The 24,316-nt window shown below is 39.5% G+C and overlaps 1 protein-coding gene and 1 long non-coding RNA gene across 2 annotated transcripts in view; one reads left to right on the plus strand and one right to left on the minus strand.

Moving 5' to 3' along the window:
* Positions 1-1,810, plus strand: part of LOC119263789 — a 4,134-nt gene extending 2,324 nt beyond the window's left edge. The window contains exon 2 of the long non-coding RNA XR_005130521.1: positions 1-1,810. This exon is cut by the window's left edge and continues 300 nt beyond it. This is a non-coding gene — a long non-coding RNA (uncharacterized LOC119263789).
* The window catches only part of LOC108412925 (deleted in malignant brain tumors 1 protein-like), a 267,541-nt gene that overhangs the window by 71,456 nt on the left and 171,769 nt on the right, over positions 1-24,316 (minus strand). The window contains exons 34-35 of the mRNA XM_037540168.1: positions 3,828-3,887; positions 3,665-3,727 (exon numbers count right to left, since the gene is read on the minus strand). Of these exons, the coding sequence (XP_037396065.1) occupies positions 3,665-3,727; positions 3,828-3,887 (123 nt within the window). The remainder of the gene's footprint in view (positions 1-3,664; positions 3,728-3,827; positions 3,888-24,316) is intronic.

Genomic DNA, 24,316 nt, shown 5'->3' on the forward strand with positions numbered 1-24,316 from the left:
TTAAAGCAGGATTTTGGGAGTGAGGTTGTAAAAACAATTGGTCAGAGTGTAAATGATGCTGCTCTTGTCCACTAGAGTGTCTGATGGTCCTGATGTTCTGTTTATAATCTGTAATGGAACCAGTGAATTTACACTGAAACCCACTGTAGCACGGCATGTGCTACCCCGGGCTCAAGGAGGACGCTGGAGGCAGGGTTCAAGGTGGCAGCAGCCATTTATTTTTCCCCAAAATAAACAAACACAACCAACCAACACTAAGCTGGACACTTTTCAGAGGCTTCAGCTAGCCTGCTAGACTTTTCAGTCCTTCTCTTCAGCGGAGATTTTCAGCTCTGCCGTCTTTAGCTGCTGCTCGTCCCTCTCTCCTCTGTTCCCTCACAGCTCTTTATAAAGGCACTCAAGCTGCCCGCCAGATGAGAATCAGCACGTTGGGGGAGCTCCGGCTTTGCGCTCCGCCACCTCCACAATCGCAGGCCTCGCCTTTCTGCTGGCTCTCTTGGCCGTCATCGTCGGGGTCCAGGGGGCGGGCGCATACCACACCCACTAAATCCTCCATGAGCTGCTCACAGCTTCACATGTTAATCAGTGCAGTGACGCACAACCACTTTTCAAGAGTTCAACTAAACATTTCAGCTTTTTACTTCATTTTTAACTTAATTTAGTTCACAAACAAGCAATGTTTACATTTTCACAAAAGCTGGTGTTATTAAAGTGTTAAATTTAAGTTTAATTTATTTCACATTTAAGAAAAGAAGAATCTGTAAATGATCTGACACTGTTGTTTATCTTAAAGACAGAGATGCTGTAAAAATGTTACTCATTATTTAAGTAGTGAAACAGCTTTCAAACACAAAAGCATAAAACACCGTCCACTAAAAGACCATAAATAATGAGTTTTCAGCTGCAGATACTTTTCAGTTAGACGCTGTGTTTACATTCCACCGCTTATCCACACAAAGAACAGCATCCTGTATATACTGTCAAAACCAGATACTGTACAGGTACATTTAATGTCCATCAAGGTACAAACAGTGTAAATGTACCTTCAAAGGTAAAACAAGGCTGTTAAGGTCCAGTTCTGCCTTAAATTAGTTTTAAAATTTACTTTCCCAAATGAACTGTACACACGTTTACATTTTCATGACCTAATATATTAAAATAGAACAATAAAATAAAAACCTTGGAGTCAGTACAAAGTTTGTGCAGTTAATGTAACTTAAAAATACAATTGTAATGAAATACACTATAATTATGTTTTGAGGGTTCCCGGTCATGACTGACACCGTACCGCCAGCTCTAGGAGGGTGAAGGCTAGCACGTGTCAGTAATTCCCTCTCTGGCCACCAGAGGTCTCTCTGCCCTGCTCCCAGGTTTGGTTCACCTGCACCCCATTACCTCTCAATCAGTCTCACCTTAAATACTCCCCAAACTCGGCTAAGCAGAGTGAAGTATTGCCAATGTCCTGGAATCTGACTACTGAGTGTTTGTTTAGTTTGCCCCGCTGGTGTTTTGAGCTTCTGCCTGACTTTTTGTAATCTGCATTGTCTGCCTGGCCGTTCAGACTGATTCACTGGTATGACCTTTTTACCTTAAGAAACCTGAACATGGGTCCCTCACAGTTATGTTACACTATCAGTCTATGTACAGAGCCAGTTTAAAAGGAGCCTGGACGCTTTCTATTTCTCCTGTTATACCAAAACATGACACTTTTATTGTTTAGAGTTCAGAAGCACTAAACGTAAAACAGTAAGGAAGCATTGCTGTTTTGTGGATTTTTCTATATAAAAATGATTAAAGGATTTACCAACTACAGTTTTGCACAAAAGCTGCAAAGGAGCCCATTCATTTTGAACTCACTCAGGAGTGCTCTCTAGTAAACCTGGAAGATATTACTGAGCTGTCCCTTTCTGCAGTTTGATTCTTTTTTCAAGTTTGTTATTTTTTTCTAGAGAATAATTTAATCATAGATTCATAAATATTTTGTCCTAATGGCAACTTGTCACAGTCAGAGAATTATTGTAAATACTGTATATGTGTGTGTGTGTGTGTACATACACATACATATCACGTGTGTGTGCGTGTGTGTGTGTGTGTGTGTGTGTGTGTGTGTGTGTGTGTGTGTAAAATATTAAAATATTAGCTTGACTTTAAATGCTAATTAAGATGCTTTTTTTTTTACAATGCAAAACAAATTACTTTCTAGGGTAAACATAATTTGTGTTGTCACAGCAAAACATTTATACCACAATTAATCAGTTACATTATAAGAAACTCAAGATTTAAAGTAAAAAAATAAATCAAATTTTAAAATATTAAAAAGATGCAGTATCTATAATGCCTGTGTGGACATAATATTAGTATAGTGCAGTATTGGGGGATTAATAATGTGCTAGAATTGCTCTGTAAACAGTTATAAGGAGCTGCCTGATTCTAAATGTTAACACTGACAAAGAAACTGTCTGTAACACAGTCAGTGTGTTAATTTAGCAGCTCATACAAAGCTATAAAAGCATTTTTTGGTATAAAATGCTTTTCATGAAATTAAAATGTTGAATAAAAACACACATACACATGCAGGTGTTTAATTCCACTGTGTTCTGTTTGTGGTGTGTAAAGCTATAATTAGGAGTACTTAGGCTTAATAAAATATATTGAATTCTGATCTAAAACAAACTCATTTCTTCCATTTGAAGAGATCTCAGCGTAATTTCCTGAGGAAGAACTCTCAGTGTGTCCACTCTTGTTCACATGATTCATCTCTGTCTGAGGCTCCTCCTCCACATCATGATAATCTGAAAAATAAATAATCAATATATGGATGGATGGATGGATGGATGGTAACAAGTTGTTCACTAAATTAATCTCTTTTTTTTCTTTAATCTTCTAATTTTTCTTTCAGTGTTTTTTACAACAGTTTTTATTCCTATATTTATTAAAACTCCACCATAATGCTAAGATGTTCCATGTGTTACAGAACTGCCAGTGAATACTGAATGAGTTTACTTCAGTCTGATTCCTCTCTATGGAGGTCTTTAGTGCAGGACTCTCAACTCTGGTCCTGGAGGGCTGCTGTCCAAACACACCTGATTTCACTCGTCCATTATTTACTATGTTTACTCTGGACACCAACCCATCAGAACCTTCAGTTCTACAGATCTACACAGTGCCCTTAAATAAAAACAACAACCACCAAAAACACAAGCAACTCTGTTTTAGTTTTGAGCATCTGGACTGTCGCATCACTCTTAGAACACAGTCAGACAGATGTAGAGAGGACTGATTACTTCCAGTCCTGTCTACAGAGCAGTGTGGCACTAATCATCTGTCTCCACTAAAGGAAATGTAGCTGTACTTATTTTATGAATGAATAAAGACAGCAGGTTTTATAAAAACAACAAAAAAGGTTCTACAGCAAAATAAACATTATATGTTTATCATTGATAACTAAACTCATTTATCGCTAGACTTCCTGTGCACCTGAATCATTTCCTCTACCAATCACACTCATGTACATCTGGATTGTAGCAGCATACACAACATTCCCCTCACCAACAAGGTGAAATTTTAACAATAAGCAAAAAAAAAACAGACATTGTACTATATTGAAGTTTCAGTTCAAATTATTTTTAACATTAAATTTATGTATTAATTAATTAAAACCTACCTGTCATAATGTTGGAGTTTGGTCCAGCAGTAACAGCATCATCATAGTTATCTGTCATGTCTTCTGTCAAAATTTAGAGATAAATGTCATTAAATCAGCTTCAGTATCATCAGTGACTGTGTTCATGTTTGAGATTACAGTGTTGTTACATTACAAGTCAAACCTGTTACAACAGCTGAGCTCTGATCTGCAGTGATGACATCATCATAATCTGCTACGTCCTCTACAACAAAACAGAGATATTTAGATAATCAAAGCTACATTTTGAATGACTGTAGGTGTGTGTGAGTAGTATTTATCAGCTGTTTCAAACATTATCTTTGAATATATCAACATTGAGCCTAAAATTAGCTTTAGCACCAATAGCATTTAACAAGGTTTTTATTTTTTAATCAAAGTCAGATTTTAAAAAAGCCCTTGCTGAATTGAGGTCTTGGCATTGAGGAAGGGTTTGGATGCTTTTGGGATCTTCAGAGCTAAGTCATCTGAAGCAGTAGGCTCATATGTCTCCTAAGGCAAACAGGTCTGGAGTGAAGACCCAGACTAACATGATTCAAAATCCCTATGATCGAAGGAGGCAAGTTATCATATACCCTACCCAGGACAGGGTTACCAAGACCTACCCCTTGAACCAAGCCTTGGGGTAGCATTCCTTTGCGAGCGCCTTGTGGCCAGGCAGCACAGGTAACCCAGCTGGGCCCTGCCCAAAAAGGCAACGTAGGGGGACCATATGGGCCCACAACCAACAAGGTTTTGCATAAAGGACAGGTGCAGTGCCTTATAGACAGTAGGAGATGGTGAGAAGCTCCTTGCCAGCATAGACCCCAGGAGTGGAAATAGGCTCTTGCCATTTGGGACGTAACCTCACCGGTGGGAAAGGAGAAGAAGCTTTTTGCAGGATTGCTGAGAGGTACCAACTAGATGTAGTTGTGCTCACCTCCATTCACAGTGTCAGCCCTGGAACCAAAAACCTTGATAGGGTAGGTCCTTCTCCTACTTAGAACTTGCACAGGGTGAAAGGCACTGGGCAGGTGTGAGGGTATTCACAAGCCCCTGGCTGGCTAGTGTGAAGTTTGTCCCAGTGGACGAGAGGGTCGCCTCAATGCAAATAAAAATTGCAGGGAGAAAAACTGACTGGTGTGAGTGTTTATGAGCCGCATAACAGTTTGGAGTATTCAGCCTTAGTAAGTGGAGAAGGTTCTAGAAATGACCACACCTACAGACTCCATAATCTTGCTGGGAGAATTCAATGCACACATTGGCATTGACTGGGCACCATATTTAGGGTTGCCCACTGCTCCGGGCAAGTGTGCCCATTGCCCCCTACTGTGTGTGTTCAGTAAGGTGCATGTATGTGTGTTAATGGGTTAAATAAACTTTAGGAAGTTGTGGGGGACAGGACTGCTACGGCAACTCTAGCTAGCATTGTAGGAAGATGAATGAATGATTGAATGATTTTATATTGTATGAAGATTTATTTTAAACATATATACAATTAAATTTACTGCAGCTCCACAAACAGTCCATAGAATTAATACGGTCACATTTTTTATTAATGGTTTTTAATTTCTTTTTAATTTCTACTCTGTTCTAAACTAAAACCCCAGAACAGAAACCCACCTATGACACTCCCAGAGATCTGTCTAGCGGTCATGACATCATCATAGTTATCTGCTATGTCGTCGTTTTCTGCTTCACCTAAATCAAATAAAAGCAGACTGACTTTACAAACAGTGCAGTCATATTTTCACATTATGATTTAATATAAAGTAAAAATAATGGAATTTAATCAATGAAGGAACCCACATATCAGATCACTGGTGGTGACATCATCATATTCTGATTTCACTCCAGTCAGAGACGTTGCTGTAAAAAGAGCAAAAATGATCACTTTTAATTACATTTAAAAATATAATACTCATTCAGAGAGGTTTTAATGTAACAATAACAATTTTAGAACTCAGTCTTCAGTGTGTGACTCCATTAAGATTACGCAAGAAATCATTTCTAACAGAAACGTCTCCTCTAGAGAGTCGGCATTAATGAGAAGTTCAGAACAGTTAAAGAGAATCTAAGCGCATTTCTAAATTTCTAATTTGAATGTAGTTTTAGGTCCTCCTACCTGAGAGAAGCTCCTCATCCACATCCTCATATCCTGAATGCTGTTCCTCAGAGAGGACACTTCCTGTTAGAGGAGAGCAGAACTCTGGCATTTAGCTGTGTGTAGCTAACACGTGTAGCACAATGGAAGCGCCACAAAATGTAGTTAAAAATTCCGTCTGATTTTGTGGAGATTTGTGTGCCTGTGTAATTTTACTGCCAATGCTTTTGAATCAAAATTCATCAAAGCTATTTAAAGCTCACACCAGCTATTAGGCTCAATTAAGGTATTTAGGGGACTATATGGGCAAAAGTAAAACTATCTGTAATTGTAATTTGAATAAGTGTCTGACCATTTTCTCTTCTTCTTCCTCTTTTTTCATAAAGCATCACCAAGGTTTCTCACCAATTAAGATAAGGGCTCAATGTTCACACTGCAAGCTTTTACAGCCCCAGATTTTTTTGTTTGATCATTCATTTAAAATGTACATTCCTGTTACAGTCATGTAAATGACCAACATTCCTCTGTTAGTTTTACTGTAGCTGAAGTAACATGGATTTATAATGGATACTATAATTTCTACATTGTAGTCTGGCACACGTGTTCTTACCTGAGATGAGCTCCTCATCCACTTCCTCATATCCTGAATGATGTGCTTCAGAGAGGAGACTTCCTGTTAGAGGAGAGCAGAACTCTGTCATGCTGCATGACACTAAGATCTTAGAGCAGGGGTGTTAAACTCATTGAGTATTTGTTGTTGGGTGCTTCATTTTTTTGCTGTTTTTTTTGTTGTTGCTTACTGTATTTTGTATGCAGCTAGTGTGTTTGGTGATATGACTGGTGTGGAACTGTGTAGAACCAAAGTGTAACCACTATATATTGTTATTGTTATTGGGGTAGGAGAGTTGGAATGCACATAATATTGCGGTGCACGTTGGGGACTGTAGTACAGCGCACTGTGAAACAGGCAAACATCAAGAGAAAATTAAAACACTTCTGTGAGCTGTAAGGATTTTATTGCAGGCCAGATCTGGCCTGTGTTTATTGCGATCCTAACTGGACTGGTTTATTTAACAAATACCTCTTAAGTAAAGCATAGTGAACATTATTATGATGACTATGATTGGGGAGCTTAGTAGTCAGGAGCAGTCACTCTTAACTGAAAAAGCAGTTCACACCAAACTTTAAGTCCTTTGGGCATTTTCTGCAAATTACCCTAGAATAATTCCCTTAGGGAAGGATTTTTACACTTCTTTATTAATTGAGTCCACAAATAAACATAGAATCAGCTGAGTAAAGCACCTAGCTAGCTCTGTAGCTAGGCATCTAGGCTAAAAAAATGTGATACAACAGTAAAGACACTTGCAGTGAACATACATTAGTATTTAGTAACACATCACTGTGAAACGGAGTCTTTACAATCTCAAAGAAAACTTGTTGTATTACCTCCCGCAAACACTGTAGTAGTAAGTCAGGGTTACAGCTCATAGTGTATTAATAGTGTATTAATTCATAGTGTATCCTCTGTGGCTAAAACACAAAACTTATATGGATATAGTAGATGTATGTTTTTAATAATGGCAATGTGTATTTTAACCTTTGTTGTGTCATAGTTGGCAACAATTTGCTTTGTCATTTACTATCAAATAAACATACAGTAAACCTAACATAACCTAATGCAACCTAAAGGGTACACTGAAAAAAAGCAGACAATGCAGATGAGATTACATCAGAATGCTAGTTAGATATTAACCTAGTTTAATGACACTGTACAAAAATGTAGAAAAGTTTTATAAGCATTTGTATTTTGAATGTAAGCAGGTTTTGAGAAGTAAATTAAAAATCTTATAAAAGTATTTGCAGCACCCTTAGACAGTCGTCACTGCTCTCACTTTGGGAGAGCTAGACCTACAGGACACGTTTCAGGAAAGACTTTAGACATTTTATTCACTGGGATTTTTTTTTCTGTTTTAGGGGCTCATTGTGTTTTCTCACTTGGAAGAGCATCTAAGAGAGCACTTCAAGAGTTTTTTCATCTGAAAGTCACCTGTAGGGAACGCCATTGTGAGGGCCACTGTATGGCACCACATTACATTTTCTCCAGTGGAGGGGCATTCATAAGGAAACTTCCCACTCTTTATCATGCACACAGGAACAACCTTTACAGTTCTGCATCACATTTTATCCACTGGAGGGTGCCTTCAATTTTAGATAAGCACCTAATTAGGCACTTCATCATGCTTACTGACCTGTAGGAGTGCCCTGCACAGCACTGCATCCCATTTTCTCTACTAGAAAGGGCACCCATTAGTTAACTAGCTCCTTAGCTAGGCCCACAAATAAAGAATGCATATGAATTGTCATTGATTAAATTAATGCAATTAATCTTACATTATTATAAGTGTAAATACACCACAATAAGTCTCATGTAGTGCACTCACCCCTTTGAGTGGCTCTTGCAGTATTGAATCTGCAGTAAATCTCCTCATAGACTCTCTCAGTGCCCCTACTCAAGCCTTCATAGACTCCCTCAAGCCCTCTTCTAAGGCCTTCATAGACTATGTTCTCCATCCTCTTAGAGAGCCCTGTGAAGGAGACAAAGAGAAACATTAAGCCAGTTCAGTAGAACAGAAGACTGATGACAGATTGAAGGACTAATGATGTTTAGAGAATGTACAGAAAGTGGATTGTAGATGATCTCTGACTCTCTCTACCTCTCCTGAGCACTCTGTTCTGGTAAAACAGCACAACCAGAAGCACTAAGGCCAGGAAGAGCACCGCTCCCAGAACCAGGAGAGACGCTGGATAAATGAACGGAACAGCTGCTGGAGGAGTTTGTGGAGGAGTGTTTGTTCCCTTCACTGTCTGACCAACTGAAAATAAAAATACAGAACAGAAACTGTGCAGAGCCCAGAACAATCTATTCAGAAACATGTAGTAAAATCTACATTTGTTTATCTGTCTAAGAGACTTAAAATACCTGTGGTGTTGGAGGTGGTGGCTGTTATTACAAGTGGAGTAGTAGAAATGTCTGTAAATACAGAAACAGCCGTTCTGATTCTGTAGAACACTTTAAGCACTGAATATGGCAAATTAGCATTAGACAATAGTAACAAGTCAGTTAATGCACCATTTACTGATACATTTAAAATTTTTACACACATCCAGCCGGATCCTCTGACCTGCACAGGTGACTCCAGCGTCCTGCCTGTGGGAGCAGTCAGTGTGGTTCTTCAGAGAACGAGGACAGTCCCACAGGTGAATCTCATTCCCTCTACACTTCACTCTGTTCAGCCAGATAGGCCCTTCACCAGCACCAAAGTCAGCACTCCCATTAGCACTCAGTGCTGGCCCACAGCCCAGCTGCCTGCAGACCACCTGAACATCCCTGATATCCCACAGATCACCACAGACGGAGCCCCACTCAGCATTATGATACACCTCCAGCCTCCCTGAGCAGATTCCCTTTCCTCCCCTCAGCCTGAGAGGCAGGTGATCTACATCAGACATGATCAACCAGGATAGTTACAGAACTAATAACAATACAGTTATTAAGTGTAATATAGGTTTTCACTTTTTGTACATTACCAGCAATAGTTTTATGAAGAAGCTACTTTACTAACACTTGTGATTAACACATTACTTAATGAAATATTGACCTTATTTATTCCTAAGAGTTCTTACTTGAACACTGTCTGTGATGGGCAGATGAGGAGCATTTCAGACGACTTCTTAACACACGATCATTTTCAACTCCTATGAATACAGAAAGATACTTGATTAAGCATTGAACATATATTATTTTATTTATTTTACATTTCTATATGTATATTTTCTTTACCTATTTAAGCAAGTTTTATACTTTGTGTGAATTATTATCAGCACAAAATTGTATACACACTCTACTTATATAACTTATAACTTATATAACTTATAACTGCCTACCTGAGCAGGTAATCCAAGCCACCTCATTGTCTTTATCACAGTTGTTCTGACTCCAGGGGGAAGATGGACAATGCCACAGAGCGGAGTCATGATTTCTACATTTCAGATTGTCCAGCCAGTTAGGAGCTGATTCCACTCTTGCTTTGGCCCAAGTCTCACTGCCTGATCTTCCACAGTTCAGCTCTTGACAGATTAAACTTGATGTTTCTTCATCCATCCCATTTAAACACACATTACCCCAGGTTCCATTGTAGAACACTTCCAGATTCCCCTCACAGCCCTCAGTGAGTCTGAACTCTCTAAACTCTGTTGGCAAAACAACTTATACTAAACTTTGCTTTTAAATGCATATTTTAGGAAGTTGATGCAATTAAAAACGAAATATTTAACATTCCCTCAAAAGGATAATGAAACTCCTCTGCTTGTCCAGACGTTAACTTCCTTAAAGGCATGGTTCAATGCAAATTCAAATCTATACAGTTTTACCCCAAAGATAGTCAATCAGCCTAGATATGTCTGATGTCTAAAGCCAGCTTTACACTGAGTGATTACAGTGGTCTAATACGTCTTCTTCACATCACACTGCATCAGATGTTGCAGATAATATCGTAGCTAAACTCCATGCCAGACTGTGAGATTTAAGTTATGCTGCACATCAGACAATAGCTTAAAGATTTTCTGGTAATTTACACTGCATGAAAATAACAACATTCTGCATGCACTTTCTATTTTGGCCAAATATAGAACCACACTAGCAAATAATAAAAAAAGCACAAAATTTGACAGTCAATAGAAACAAAAGTTCAAACTGAACATGAATTAAGTTTTTTTTTTAATTAAAAAAACTTGCTTTATTACATTTGCGACTTCACTGCTGAGATTATGTGTTTTGTTTTTTTTTAAGAGATTCTTAGTCCGCACATTTCTGCCCTGACTGACTCACTATATTTTCATTCAGAGGAAAACTGTGTTCATTTGATTTTTCAGTAAACCATTTAAAATTATGGTACCTGAGCACATGACTCCTACATCCTCCTCGTGTCCACATTCATCCTCTCCACACAGCTGAAATCTGCAGTTAAACAGGGACGTCTCGTTTCCCTCACACTCCACCTCATTCAGCCATATGGGTCCAGTTCCTGGTCCAAACTGGGCTGGTACTGGAGCACCGAGGGCCACTCCACACTGCAGCTGTCTACAAACCACCTGCGCATCCTCAATATCCCACAAGTCACCACACACTGTCCCCCATGAGCCGTTGTGGAAAACTTCCAGCCTTCCTGCACAGTCTCCCCCTGAACCAACCAGCCTGATGGAGCTGTGAGCTGAATTAAACTTACCTACACACACACACACACACACACACACACACACACACACACACACACACACACACACACACACACACATATATTACAGCTGTGGTATTCTCATTCCTTGGTCCCCTACATAAAGAAGAAATGTAATCTTTTGACACTGAAATGAACAATAAATACTACATTATACTTTGGGGCAGATCATTTTAGGAAGATTGTTCGCCACTGATTGTTGATATTTAGCTGCTGTTTACCAGAGCAGGTGATTGAGAGCTGTTCTCTGGAGCTGCAGTTTACTGTTTCTGTGCTGTTGCAGTTCCCCAGATGAGCTTCACTCCCAGAACAATTGGAATCCACCACACACATGTGTCTGGAGGAGCTGGAGGAGCTGGAAAAGTTGAACACAGAGCCACAGCCCAGCTGTCTGCAGACCACAGAGGCCTTGGACTCACTCCAGGAGTCCAGCAGAACTCTCCTCCAGTCCTGCATGAAGTACACCTCCACCTCCCCTTCACACTCCATCCCACCAGACAACCGCACTCGCCCCTCATGTAACGCCAGAGAGGAACCTGAAGAGGAAAAAATATCACTTAACGTAAAAGCTTCTTTGACTGACGGTACCTTACACATAAGTATTTCTGAGATTGACTACACTCTAAGAGCTCACCACTGCAGATGACTCCAGCATCCTGTTTATGAGAGCATGCAGTTCGACTCCATGATGAAATGGGACATTTTGACAGGTGTGTTTCGTTCCCCTGACAATCAAACACATCAGCCCAGATCTGGCCACTCCCCTCCCCAAACCAGTCTGACCCCAACACAGCCACAGCACTCCCACACTTCAGCTGACCACAGAGGACACTGGCAGCTTTCATATCCCAATTAACATCACAGACTGAGCCCCACTCACTGAGGTACTGGAGCTCCACTCGACCAGAACAGGAATCAGAGCCATTCGCCAGTCGAGCCTGAGTGTGACCTGAATCAACATGACATTATAGGAATTAACATGAATAAGAGCAGTTCAGTGCCATATTGTAACAAGCAGTGGAGTTGAACTCAATTAAAAATGAATGCTTTACCAGCACAAACCAGGCCCACATCATTGTCATGAGTGCAGTTATGTGAAGGTGATGTTGGGCAGAAGGAAATCTGAAATTCGTTGCCTCTACACTGAAGCTGCTCTGACCACACCTGACCCTCCCCTCTGCCAAAAACAGCTGCTCCCAGCACCTCCACAGGAAGCCCACAGCCCAGCTCTCGACACACAACCTCTGCATCCTGCTGGTCAAAGCCAGCATCGCACACTGTGGACCAGGTCTTCACATTAAGCACTTCAACTCTCCCAGAGCACAGATGGAAACCACCAGTAAGTCTGGACTTTCTGTGACCTGTGAAATTTGAATATATATATTCAATATTATATTTGAGATATTTGACTAACATACTTAGATGGAATCAGTGATATAGTTGTTCTGATGGTCTAACAAGTAAAAACTGACTGATTGATATAAAAAAATTGTTTTCTTGATGACATTTTGTTCATATGAAGCAAGAGACACACAATCAAACACTCCGAATCGGTAGCAGTTTTCAAAATAACTGGCCAGAAGCTGCAATCAAAAGCATTCTGTGTGTCGAAGGGAGTGTTGGGCAGTGTCCTGAACTAGTCAAGAACTAATCAAGAAATTAGTCAAGAATTTTTAACAGATTATTTTTTTATTATTGTTATTTTACATCTTATATTTTCATTTCTTTCACATTTTCTACAATTACTCTTATGTTCTCCATTTGACAGCCAGTAATGTAAAAGATAATGTAAAAGAGAAAGTTAATAACACTCAAAATCTTAAAAGAATTAATCTGATATTGTGGAGACGATGATATTAGGCATTTGTTCATTCATAGTGGTGATGAGAGATTGCAGCTCACCTGAGCAGAGGACTCCAGCATCTTCACCATGATTACAGTTATGTTTACCCCATCCTGCTGATTTGCAGTTCTTCAGTGTAGACTCTGATCCACTACAGTGCACTTCATTCATCCAAATCTGTCCTGATCCTTGTCCAAAGGGAGCTTTACTCAGTGCATCTACAGCCTCTCCACAGCGCAGCTCTCTACAGACCACTGCAGCATCTGTCAAATCCCACTCATCATCACACACTGTTCCCCATTGATCATCATGAAGAACCTCCACTCTCCCAGCACAGTGACTGCCACCATCCAGCAACCTCACAATGTCTGTACAACATGAGAAGCAGATTTCACAGTCAAAAGTAATTTTTGAGTTTCAGCACTGGCAGAAAAGTTTGGGAAGCACAAATCACAATAACAATTAGCATTATTTGCATTAATGATAATTTAGAAATCATAATGAACTGCTTAATTTCACATATTAGGCTTGATAAGTTGAAAATAATTATGATGCACATCAGGAAAAATCATTTTATACTTGAAATTCAGCATACACATTTTAAAAGCTTTAAATAAAATAAATACTAATGTAAGCCAGAAAACATTATGTTACAGTAAATCTGTCACAGAGATGAAATCTTATTGAAGGCTACAAATATAGTATTTACCAGCACACACAAGACCCACATCACTGTCATGGGAACAGTTGTGTTTAAGTGAAGATGATGGACAGAAGTGAATCTGGGATTCGTTGCCTCTACACTGAAGCTCCTCTGACCACACATGACCCTCCCCTCTACCAAAAGCAGCTGCTCCCAGCACCTCCACAGGAAGCCCACAGCCCAGCTCTCGACACACAACCTCTGCATCCTGCTGGTCAAAGTCAGCATCACACACTGTGGACCAGGTCTCTCCATGAAGCACCTCCACTCTCCCAGAACAGCGAGAATCACCAAGTAGCTTGACTTCTGATATAATGTTGTTGAAAGATAATGATTTTATAAAAATGACAATTCAGCTTTTTTCCAGATACCAAAAATATTAATTTTATAACTAGCCCATGAGAGCATGCATGTCTCTGAAGAGAAAAAGTACAAATAATCAAGTTTCAAAGACAAAAAAAGGCAAAATTATTTATTATTAATGAGTTTGTAACAAAATTAAAAGCTATGAGAAGAAATGTGAATGGCAATTTTTTAAATCTAATTTAATAGAATTGTGAAATTTATAAAAACATACCTGAACAAATGACCCCAGAATCATTAGAATGAACACAATCATTTCTACTCCATCCTGGTGATTTACAGTTTTTCACTGTGCTCTCTAATCCACTACAGTCCACATCATTCATCCAGATTGGTCCTGATCCTGGTCCAAAGTAAGCATCACTCAGTGCATCTACAGGCTCTCCACAGCCCAGCTCTCTACACACCACTGAAGCATCTCTTATATCCCAGCCATCATCACACACTGTTCCCCACTGTCCTCTATGAAGAACCTCCACTCTCCCAGCACAGCGACTGCCACCATCGACCAACCTCACACTGACTGTACAACAGAAGGCAGAACAAAGATTTCTACACAGAAATACACATTATCCGAGGGAAAGAATACATTAAACTGCATGTGTAGCAAGAAAATGTAAGACTAATCAGTGAAGATACACCTCTTACCGGCACACACTAGTCCCACATCACTGTCATGGGAGCAGTTGTGTTTGAGTGAAGATGATGTTGGACAGAAGTGAATCTGAGATTCATTGCCTCTACACTGAAGCTGCTCTGACCACACCTGACCCTCCCCTCTGCCAAAAGCAGCTGCTTCCAGCACCTCCACAGGAAGCCCACAGCCCAGCTCTCGACACACAACCTCTGCATCCTGCTGGTCAAACGTAGCATCACACACTGTGGACCAGGTCCCTCCATGAAGCACCTCCACTCTCCCAGAACAGTGAGAACCACCAACCAGCCTGACCTCTAATATTAAACAGATTGTCAGTTTTGATAAGTAATATAATGCTGCTTAGATAAAATTATTTTATTAAAAAGTAGAAAAGCTTTGATTATTTTCAAACCATGTATGTTTGTAAAGACAAAAAGATGCAAGACAAATTGTATTGTGATATTTTAAGAAATACAAGTGGGCAAATGCAACAAGAAAACTTAATCTCATTAAACAGATTACTGAAATTCAGATAAACTTACCTAAACAGACAACTCCAGCATCTTTAAAATGACTACAGTTATGTTTTCGCCATCCGTCTGATCTACAGTTCTTCAGTGTAGTCTCTGATCCACTGCAGCTCATATTATTCATCCAGATTGGTCCTGATCCTGGTCCATAGTGAGCATCACTTAGTGCATCTACAGCCTCTCCACAGCCCAGCTCTCTACACACCACTGCAGCATCTCTCATATCCCAGTTATCATCACACACTGTTCCCCACTGTCCTCTATGAAGAACCTCCACTCTCCCAGCACAGCGACTGCCACCATCCATCAACCTTACACTGACTGCATAACAGAAGGTAGAAGAGACAGATATTTATGTACACAGCCAAAGCTCTGGACCTCAGTAGATTAGGAGGACTGTTTATACCCACATATTTCAAATCTTACTTTTAAAGTGGAAACAGCAATTTCTTGATAACTGGGCTGCTACGCTAACAGACATGTTTTAATTTTTTGAGATGCACAGGTACACAAAACATATTACAGGCTAACACATCTATTATAGTAAAGTGAGAGTTTGAGCAAGAACAAACAATACATGTATGTGAGTGTTTATTATGCCAATTAACACACAATACAACAGTTATAATTTTTTATTTTATTTATTTATTTATTTTCAGATTACTCCTAATGTTGCTTGAAGTAGCTGCTCAGTTTGGGCAGAAACTATTTTTGATCATTGGCTTTGGTTACAAGCTCCATAGTTGGCTGTGTTAGCCACCAAATGATTGTGCTTGTTCAAAAATCAATGAGATCAAAAAGACAGAGAAAAGGAGGGCATGTACATGATAAAGAGAGAGAGAGAGAGAGAGAGAGAGAGAGAGAGAGAGAGAGAGAGAGAAAGAAATAGTAAAATGTAAACCACTTAAATTGATATGAATCAAATCCAAAGTGAGACTGTCAATTGATTCCGCGTTTAGACCTCAACATGTATGCAAAGATAAATTAGTAAATGAGAAAATGAAAAGGTCCCTCTTACCAGCACACACTAGTCCTGCATCACTGTCATGAGTGCAGTTTTGATTGAGTGAAGATGATGTTGGACAGAAGGAAATCTCAGATTCATTGCCTCTACACTGAAGCTCCTCTGACCACACCTGACCCTCCCCTCTGCCAAAAGTAGCTGCTCCCAGCACCTCCACAGGAAGCCCACAGCCCAGCTCTCGACACACAACCTCTGCATCCTGCTGGTCAAAGCCAGCATCACACACTGTGGACCAGGTCTCTCCATGAAGCACCTCCACTCTCCCAGAGCAGTGAGAACCACCAACCAGCCTGACTCCTCCTAAATTATTTGTATCAGTCAATAGAGATCACAGAGCACATATGTTTGAAAATCACAGAAAAGTGTTTATAAATATCTATTTTTGTAAATGTGGCAGGTTAATAACATTGCTTTTCATTAACACTCAAAATGTACATTTTCTATAATAATATAAGTTTCTAAAAGACAAAAACAGAGTTGTATTGTCAGTTCTATTAAAGTCAAGGTTTCAGCCTATACTATGTCTTAGAAATGCTAGATATGAATTATCATCTTCAATTTTCCTCTCTCTGTACTTCCAGTATGTTTTCTACGTGTTTTGTCTTCATAGTTCTGAATTTTGCAAATCAGTTAACAAATCTCTATTTAATTGATGTGATATATGATTCAGATTCAAACCTGTGCCTTCTACATAACAATTCTACATTTACGCTGTCACTGTTACATTGTCACTGTTCTAGATGCTTTGTGATTTTAAAGTTATTAGCCGCCCCTCTACACATTTCATTTTATTTTATTTTTTCCTCTTCACCTCTTTTCTCTTTTTTCTTTTCTTTGCCTGTCTCTTTTAGATAACCAATTGTCTTGAACGAATTGTTCTATAAAAGACGATAAATATTTGAAAAAACAAAAACATAAGCATGAGGTCTTAAAACATGTGATGAGTCAAAACTCAATTCAATTGATAGTTTATTGAGGGATGATTTATAAAATCACTGTACTGAAGATTACCAGAACAAATGACTCCAGCATCATCATCATGACTACAGTAACTATCACCCCATTCTGGGAATGTACAGTTCATCAGTGTAGACTCTGACCCGCTACAGTCCACATCATCCATCCAGATCGGTCCTGATCCTGGTCCAAAGTGAGCTGTGCTTAGTGCATCTACAGCTTCTCCACAACCCAGCTCTCTACACACCACTGCAGCATCACTAATATTCCAGTTATAATCACACACTGTTCCCCACTGATCATCATGAAGAACCTCCACTCTCCCAGCACAGCGACTGCCACCATCCAACAACCTCACAGTGTCTGTACAACAGAGAAAGATGAGAGAGAGAGAGAGAGAGAGAGAGAGAGAGAGAGAGAGAGAGAGAGAGAGAGAGAACAAGGCTGAAGATTCATTAAATGACCAAAGGTGCATTAAAATATCACACACTTGTGCTCCTTGAACATTTCACTCCTAAACCATTAATAAGCAGCGTCCACTCCTCTGGAAAGACTTTTCACTAGATTTTTTCATCATGTCTTCAGGATTCACTTCCACTCTGCCACAACAGCATTAATGCAGTTGGGCACTTATATTGAGTAAAAAGGTCTCACAGTTAGCGTTCCGATGAAAGCTGAGGTTGGGGTTGTGGACAGGATAATTGAGTTCTTCTACATAAGTCAGTTGTTTATAAATGGACTATGCATGAGAGCGCTGTCATGCTGAAATATAAAAGAGTCTTCCCCAACCTGCTGCCACAAGTCAGAAGCACAAAGTTCTCTAGATTGTTATTTTATGCTGTAATATTTATATTACACTTTTCTGGAACAAAGCGGCCCAAAACAAACTATACAAAACAGCCCCAGACCATTATTCCTCCTCCACCAAACTTTACAGCTGGCATTCTGCTTTCAGGCAGGTAGTGTTCTATTATGTATAACAGTCACTAGAGGCCTACAGAAAGAAGGTACTGGACCAGGTACTGGCTATGTTAAACTTGATCTGATTCTGATCTTTATTACTATTTTTCACTGTCCTATGTGTGACAAACACCTACATTATCCACAACAATCATAACTGATGCAATAATTCACACCTGAGCTTTGTAAGTTCTGATTTGGAAATTCTGATGACGTCATCCTCCAAACCCCCCATCCCCCAACATTACACTTCTGAGCTTTATTTTCAGAAGTTAATAAATTCACATTCAAGAGCTGATCAGTCAGATTAATGAGACCAAGTTCAAATAAAATCAGGCTGATTTGTGAAAATTTCCACTGTCCTGACCTCCTGACTTTCAGAAGGTCTTACAGAGTGTGAGTATGGAGAGAGAAAACATGTGGAAAACAGGTCATTTACATTACAAATGCCATCAAAACAAGAAACTTCACGTCTTTTAGGCGGACATTTATATGAAGAATATTTCACAAACAGGGCTCAACATCAGTGATCACTTCATACGACTCAATCTCATCAGCATGTGGCGTGTCGATACAATCAGAACTGAGCATTTCCTGTTAAAAATGTATAATGTACCCAAATCCAAAGGATTACTTTATTAAAAGTACCATCTAAAAGCAGGGATAGGGATAAAAGCAGGCTTCAATATCAAAAATATTTAGAGTAAATAAATAAACATGAAAAGTTTTCATAGTTTTATGATGTCATGAAAACCAGCGCATTTACATAGATCTGACTCTTGAGCCTGTAACAGCCCTACCACCCATGTTTGAGTTTTCTCATTATGACAGATCAGACACAGAAAGAATTCCCAAATATCCTGAGGTGTTTTGATTTAAAGTTCCTCGTATAAAACTTAAACAAGTGTTCAAAGTACAGAGTCAGTGATTCACAACACAGAGCACAATGACAGAAAATCATTCAACACAATAAAATAAGAGAGAACTTACCAGCTGTGGTGAGTGAAACTGTGGAGGACAGAAGAATGAGAACCACACAGCTGTCCATCTCCCTCTGACCTGCACACAGTCCGTTCAACTCAGCAGCGGAACAAGCTTCACCTTCACTCCTCCAGAGAGACTGAAGAAACAGAAAGAGAGAGAGAGAGAGAGAGAGAGAGAGCTCCCCACAGCCGCCAATCACACTCACTATGACCTTATTAGAAAGAGGAGAGGAAATCATCAAACATTTTCAAAGACAAATCAGAGGAGGCGTTTTTTTCTTTCTCCATATTTATCAAAAGAGCGTCAGCGCTGATGAACAGAACTCCACCTCCGTCTCTAGAGGAGTGTGTGTGAGGAGAGACGCTCGCAGCAGTGTGGTGAGAAACACACCAACATACAGGAGACTGACTTCAGAGAGAGGAAACACTCCAGCGTAATACGGCATTAATGCTGCACCTGCAGAGAGCTGATCCACACACTGATAAACATCATACACGCTGCTCTGAGTTAGAATACAGACACATAGAAATTCTACTTTAACACTCAGTAAAGTTACAAATAAACTAAACATATGTACAGATGTTATTTTCTTTATTTGAAATGTGGAATGTGCTGCTTTTTAAAATAACTTTGTAATACAAAGAGCCCAGTGTAATGAAACCATGATCTAAAGACACAAATACAGAATAACTTATAATTTCGTAAATACAATATATTTATTATCTCAATTCAACACATTTTCTATTGCAATCCTTTAACTAATCACTGTCACACACATGACTGCAGTTCTTTCAGCTTTTACACTAAAATTGGTTTGATCACTGCAGTACATTTTCTTCTCCACCAGATGGCAGCAGAGGATCAATAATCAGTGATTTTAGTAATTCTGGTGAAGCGCATTTTCACTGCACTGACAAGCTGAGGTCACTGCTGGTGCCCTGATGTGGCTGCTGTGGTGTCTCAGTCACAAGAAATAGGGTAAAAAAATGTCTAAACATTTAATAACACTTAAATTGGAATATTTAGCATCTGCATCTTTGTTCAGCATCAGATATCTACTGGTGTGATGACACAAAACTACTGAAACAAAGTATAAGATTAATGAATGTGAGAGATGAATATTCCTTATGCAGAAAATTAAAAATTAATAATTAGTATCTAATCAAGAATAACAGGACCATCAGCATTACTGCCCTGAAGTTTGGTAATGCAATAGAAGTGTAATGCAGTAGATTTTCACTCTTTAAAAACAACAGCAACAACAACAACAATAATAATAATAATAATTCTGTGTTTAATGTACTTAGAAAAGATCACTCAAATTAACCAATTTATTGTCTCTAAAAACTGAAAGCTGTGCTCTGTCATTTCTGAGCAGAGTTCAGAATGGAGATTAATGTAGTGTGGAAAAAAAACATTTAATTAGTATTTTATTTGAAAACACTGTGGTAGTGGAAAGATCTGAAATAATGGGTGCTAAATAATCGGTTATAGGAGTTTTGTTCCTTTAAAATAGTTCATATAAATTTGGGCTAATATTGAACTACATTGTTTTCTTTATCTTTATTTCTTTTCTCTTCTTTAATTTGGTTTCAGTTTGTGACCCAAACTCTTTCAGGTGTTTTGCATGGAGAAAGGGGCATGGGCTAGGGGGACGAGGGGGAAGGGAGAGCACATGGAGAGGAGAGTGAGAAAGTTCCACGGTGATTCTGTGGCTAATGGAACCACCACTCATGTTACAGTCGTGTTATCAGCTCGATATCACGAAAACAACTGTGATACATGGAAAGAGACTGTAATGTTGTGTAATTACTGCCCGCTAGCATAGCTCAGACTAGCCGCCAGCCTCGTGTGATAGGTATTATTGGACTTTTTGGTCAGCTGGACCAGGCCTTCTAGTGGGGGAGAGCCCTCTCTGGGTCGGGGATAAGCTCTTGCCTCAAGTGGCGGAGTTTAAGCATCTCGGGGTCTTGTTCACAAGTGATGGTACAAGGGAGCGGGAGATTGACAGGCGGATTGGTGCTGGGTCAGCAGTGATGCGGGCTCTTTACCGGTCTGTTGTGGTAAAGAAAGAGCTGAGCCATAAGGCAAGGCTCTTGATTTACTGGTCGATCTACGTTCCCACCCTCACCTATGGTCATGAGCTTTGGGTAATGACCGAAAGAACGAGATCGCGAATACAAGCGGCCGAAATGAGTTTCCTCCGCAGGGTGTCTGGACTCTCCCTTAGAGATAGGGTGAGAAGTTCGGTCATCTGGGAGGGACTCGGAGTAGAGCCGCTGCTGCTCCACGTCGAGAGGAGGTGTCGCACGCAAGTCCACCTGGGAGGAGACCCCGGGGAAGACCCAGGACACGCTGGCGTGACTATATTGCCCAGCTGGCCTGGGAGCGCCTCAGAATCCCCTCAGGGAGCTAGTGGAAGTGGCTGGGCAAAGGGAGGTCTGGGCCTCATTGTTTATGGCTAGGACCTCAGGATAACAAAAAACAGTGACTTCACAAACCTACTTGGAAAACAAAGGAGATCAAAAAGGGGTCTTCTCGAGTCCAAGATCAGATGTAGGTGTGCAAGTGGGAGGAGACAGGAAGAGTCCATGATGAGTCTCCTCAGAGGGAAGAGTCCATGGCTCCTATGCAGTGTCTATACGGGGAGAAGGGAGCGGTTTGAGATTGAGCCTGAATTAAAATAAGACAGTTGAGATGTTCAAAACTGAAAAAAAAAAACAGCGTGGCCCATGGAAAATGCACCTTTAACAATAGAAATAATAAAAACAAACAAAAAAAAAATCTCTGAAGAATAAGTGTGTATGACTTGACCTTTGAGGTCAAACAAGGAGGTCCTGGTGAGGAACTCTATTCTGGTATTGGATTATATGTAGGAGGTTGAGAAGAACAGGGATTTGATCACTACCAGTTGGTGCAGTAGTGCTTGTCTAAAGCTTCCTGTCACAATTGACCAGGTATCTTTTCTTCAGAAATAAGTCTTGGGAAAAAAGTGCAGTATGATGTGCATTACAGTATGATGCAGTAGCCTTTATAATACTGCACAGCACAGTGTTAATAGGGCTTACTTAGCCATGGCCCCTGGGGCCCCTCAACTTAGGTGTAACCCAGATATAAATACTGCTCAGTGGATTAAATTTAAAATAATAATTAATTCCAAAATGCAAAGTTAATATAAATATACCATATACCTTAACATAAAGGTCACTGTGAACTAAATAATAATAATATTGAATTTTAGATAATCCTATTTAATTTAAAATCTTATATCACTGTAAACTTAGACTTTGTAGACAGTTAATAATTAATTATTCGCAGTGATAAAAATTATATAAGCATATTAATTTTACTTCTTTGAACTAAAGAGTACTAGCCAATCAGGTTCAAGCCCCTCCTACCACACTCACGACTTGAGGTTTGGTACGAACTTTCTCTTCCCTTTTTTCTCTTTGTGCTCGCTCAGCACAGATGTGCAGCTGAGCTCTCTGTTCTAATTAAATTAGAACACTGTCAGATATTAAGTTTTATCTGAGTGAGATACCACATCCAAGAAGCCATGGAACCCCATTTTGACACTGAATGTGTTTACTGAGCTTTGGTAAGATGCGTTCTGTGAATTAAAGTGGTTATTACAAATAGTTCTGATTATATAACCGTAAAATGAGCTTATTTCTCTTATTAAATGTAAGATGTTGTCATTACCGAGCAGTTCATAAATTATATATATATATGCAGAGCCCTGTACATTCAGTGCAGCTTGTGTGTGTAAGATGGTGCCATGTGCACGAGTGAAAATTTCAACAATTTGGTTGATGTTGTTACCTGTTATGGCCACCTGCCTATCGCCCATGTTTTTAGCACCTTTTGGTGAAAGCTATGCTATGCTTCCCTTAAGATCTTACCTTTGCCGAGCAGTTAAGGTTACATGCTCAGGGAAATATTGTTAATGTTCTCAATAAGTAATATTATTCCTAAAATCATATTATAAAATTGTACAGTTAAAAGTTATATACTTTGGAATGTTTTGTGTGTCAGATTATTAATTTTATTGACGGTTAATGTGGTTATTATTGTCATAATATGAAAATATTTCATTATTGGGGCTATTTCTTTTCCTGTGAATCGAAGTTATATGATTCATTTGACAAGATTTATTTGTTGTATGTGGTATATGTGTGTGTGTGTACATGATGGAATTGGGAAAATGGAGGAAAAAACATGCAACTTTATGCCTGTTTGGTGTACAGGTCAGGTTTTATTGGACCCCTTTGGAGCCTTGAGACAGCCTAAAAGTGTCAGAGTGTGGAATCCCTTCCCTTTGGCATCATCAACTCGAACAGTCCTGATTCCTCCTGTCAGGTTTCTTGAACGCGTGGAACCTTGAGTGACAGCTCTAATAGCAGGACACCCCATCCACTGGTGCCCTTCTTGAATTCTGATTTCTCCGGTAAGGAGTGGCGAGCCAAATTCTGAAACAGGAAATAAAGCAATTGCGTGCAGAAGAGAACACCTCAGAACTGAACTGAAACACACACACACTTACACATTTTTATTTTTTATTTTATTTTATTTGTCCATTCATTTGATTCATGTGTATGGTTTGTTGATGTGCTGGTAATCTCCAGGTTTCATAAGACCCCAATTAAACTCAGCCAATTGTGCTATATATATATATATATATATATATATATATAAAACATGGTCTCAGTCACTGAATTTGTCCTTCAAAGCTCACCAGCTCTTTCACGAGCCTAGGTCTAGTCCAAACAGTATGCGGTGAACCACACTACCAGTGTTGAACCTGTTACATAGGCACTTGTTAACTTGGTCCTGAGGTGACAGTGTGTGCAGAGTTTAGTGGAGCTGTGTTGGCTTTACATGACATTTTCAGTATGTGCTTTTATGACCTTAAACAAGGAAGGCCCAAATAGTATTTTGTTGCCTTTTGCAAAATGGTGGCCCCTAAGAGCCACCTAAAAGCAGGCATATTCCAACTAGAGCTCCAGGCAACAGAGAGTTCTGAGTTTGGTTCAGGAACCTTTAATCAGTCTGTATTAGGCTTTTAATAGAGAAGAGTTGCCAATTCAGAGGACACACTCAAACTATACTTCAGGTAGACAGAGCACTCAGCTGAAACAGGCCAAACCAGTGGATGGAGTCACTTTTTGTTAGTTGAGAATATGAGTTACCTTCTTTTAATGATGGAAATTCCAAAAAAGAAATCTAAATCTCTGACTTGTCATTGAAACGCACTGG

This window comes from Pygocentrus nattereri, chromosome 1 (assembly GCF_015220715.1).
Source record: "Pygocentrus nattereri isolate fPygNat1 chromosome 1, fPygNat1.pri, whole genome shotgun sequence".
In the NCBI taxonomy this organism is placed as follows: Eukaryota; Metazoa; Chordata; class Actinopteri; order Characiformes; family Serrasalmidae; genus Pygocentrus; species Pygocentrus nattereri.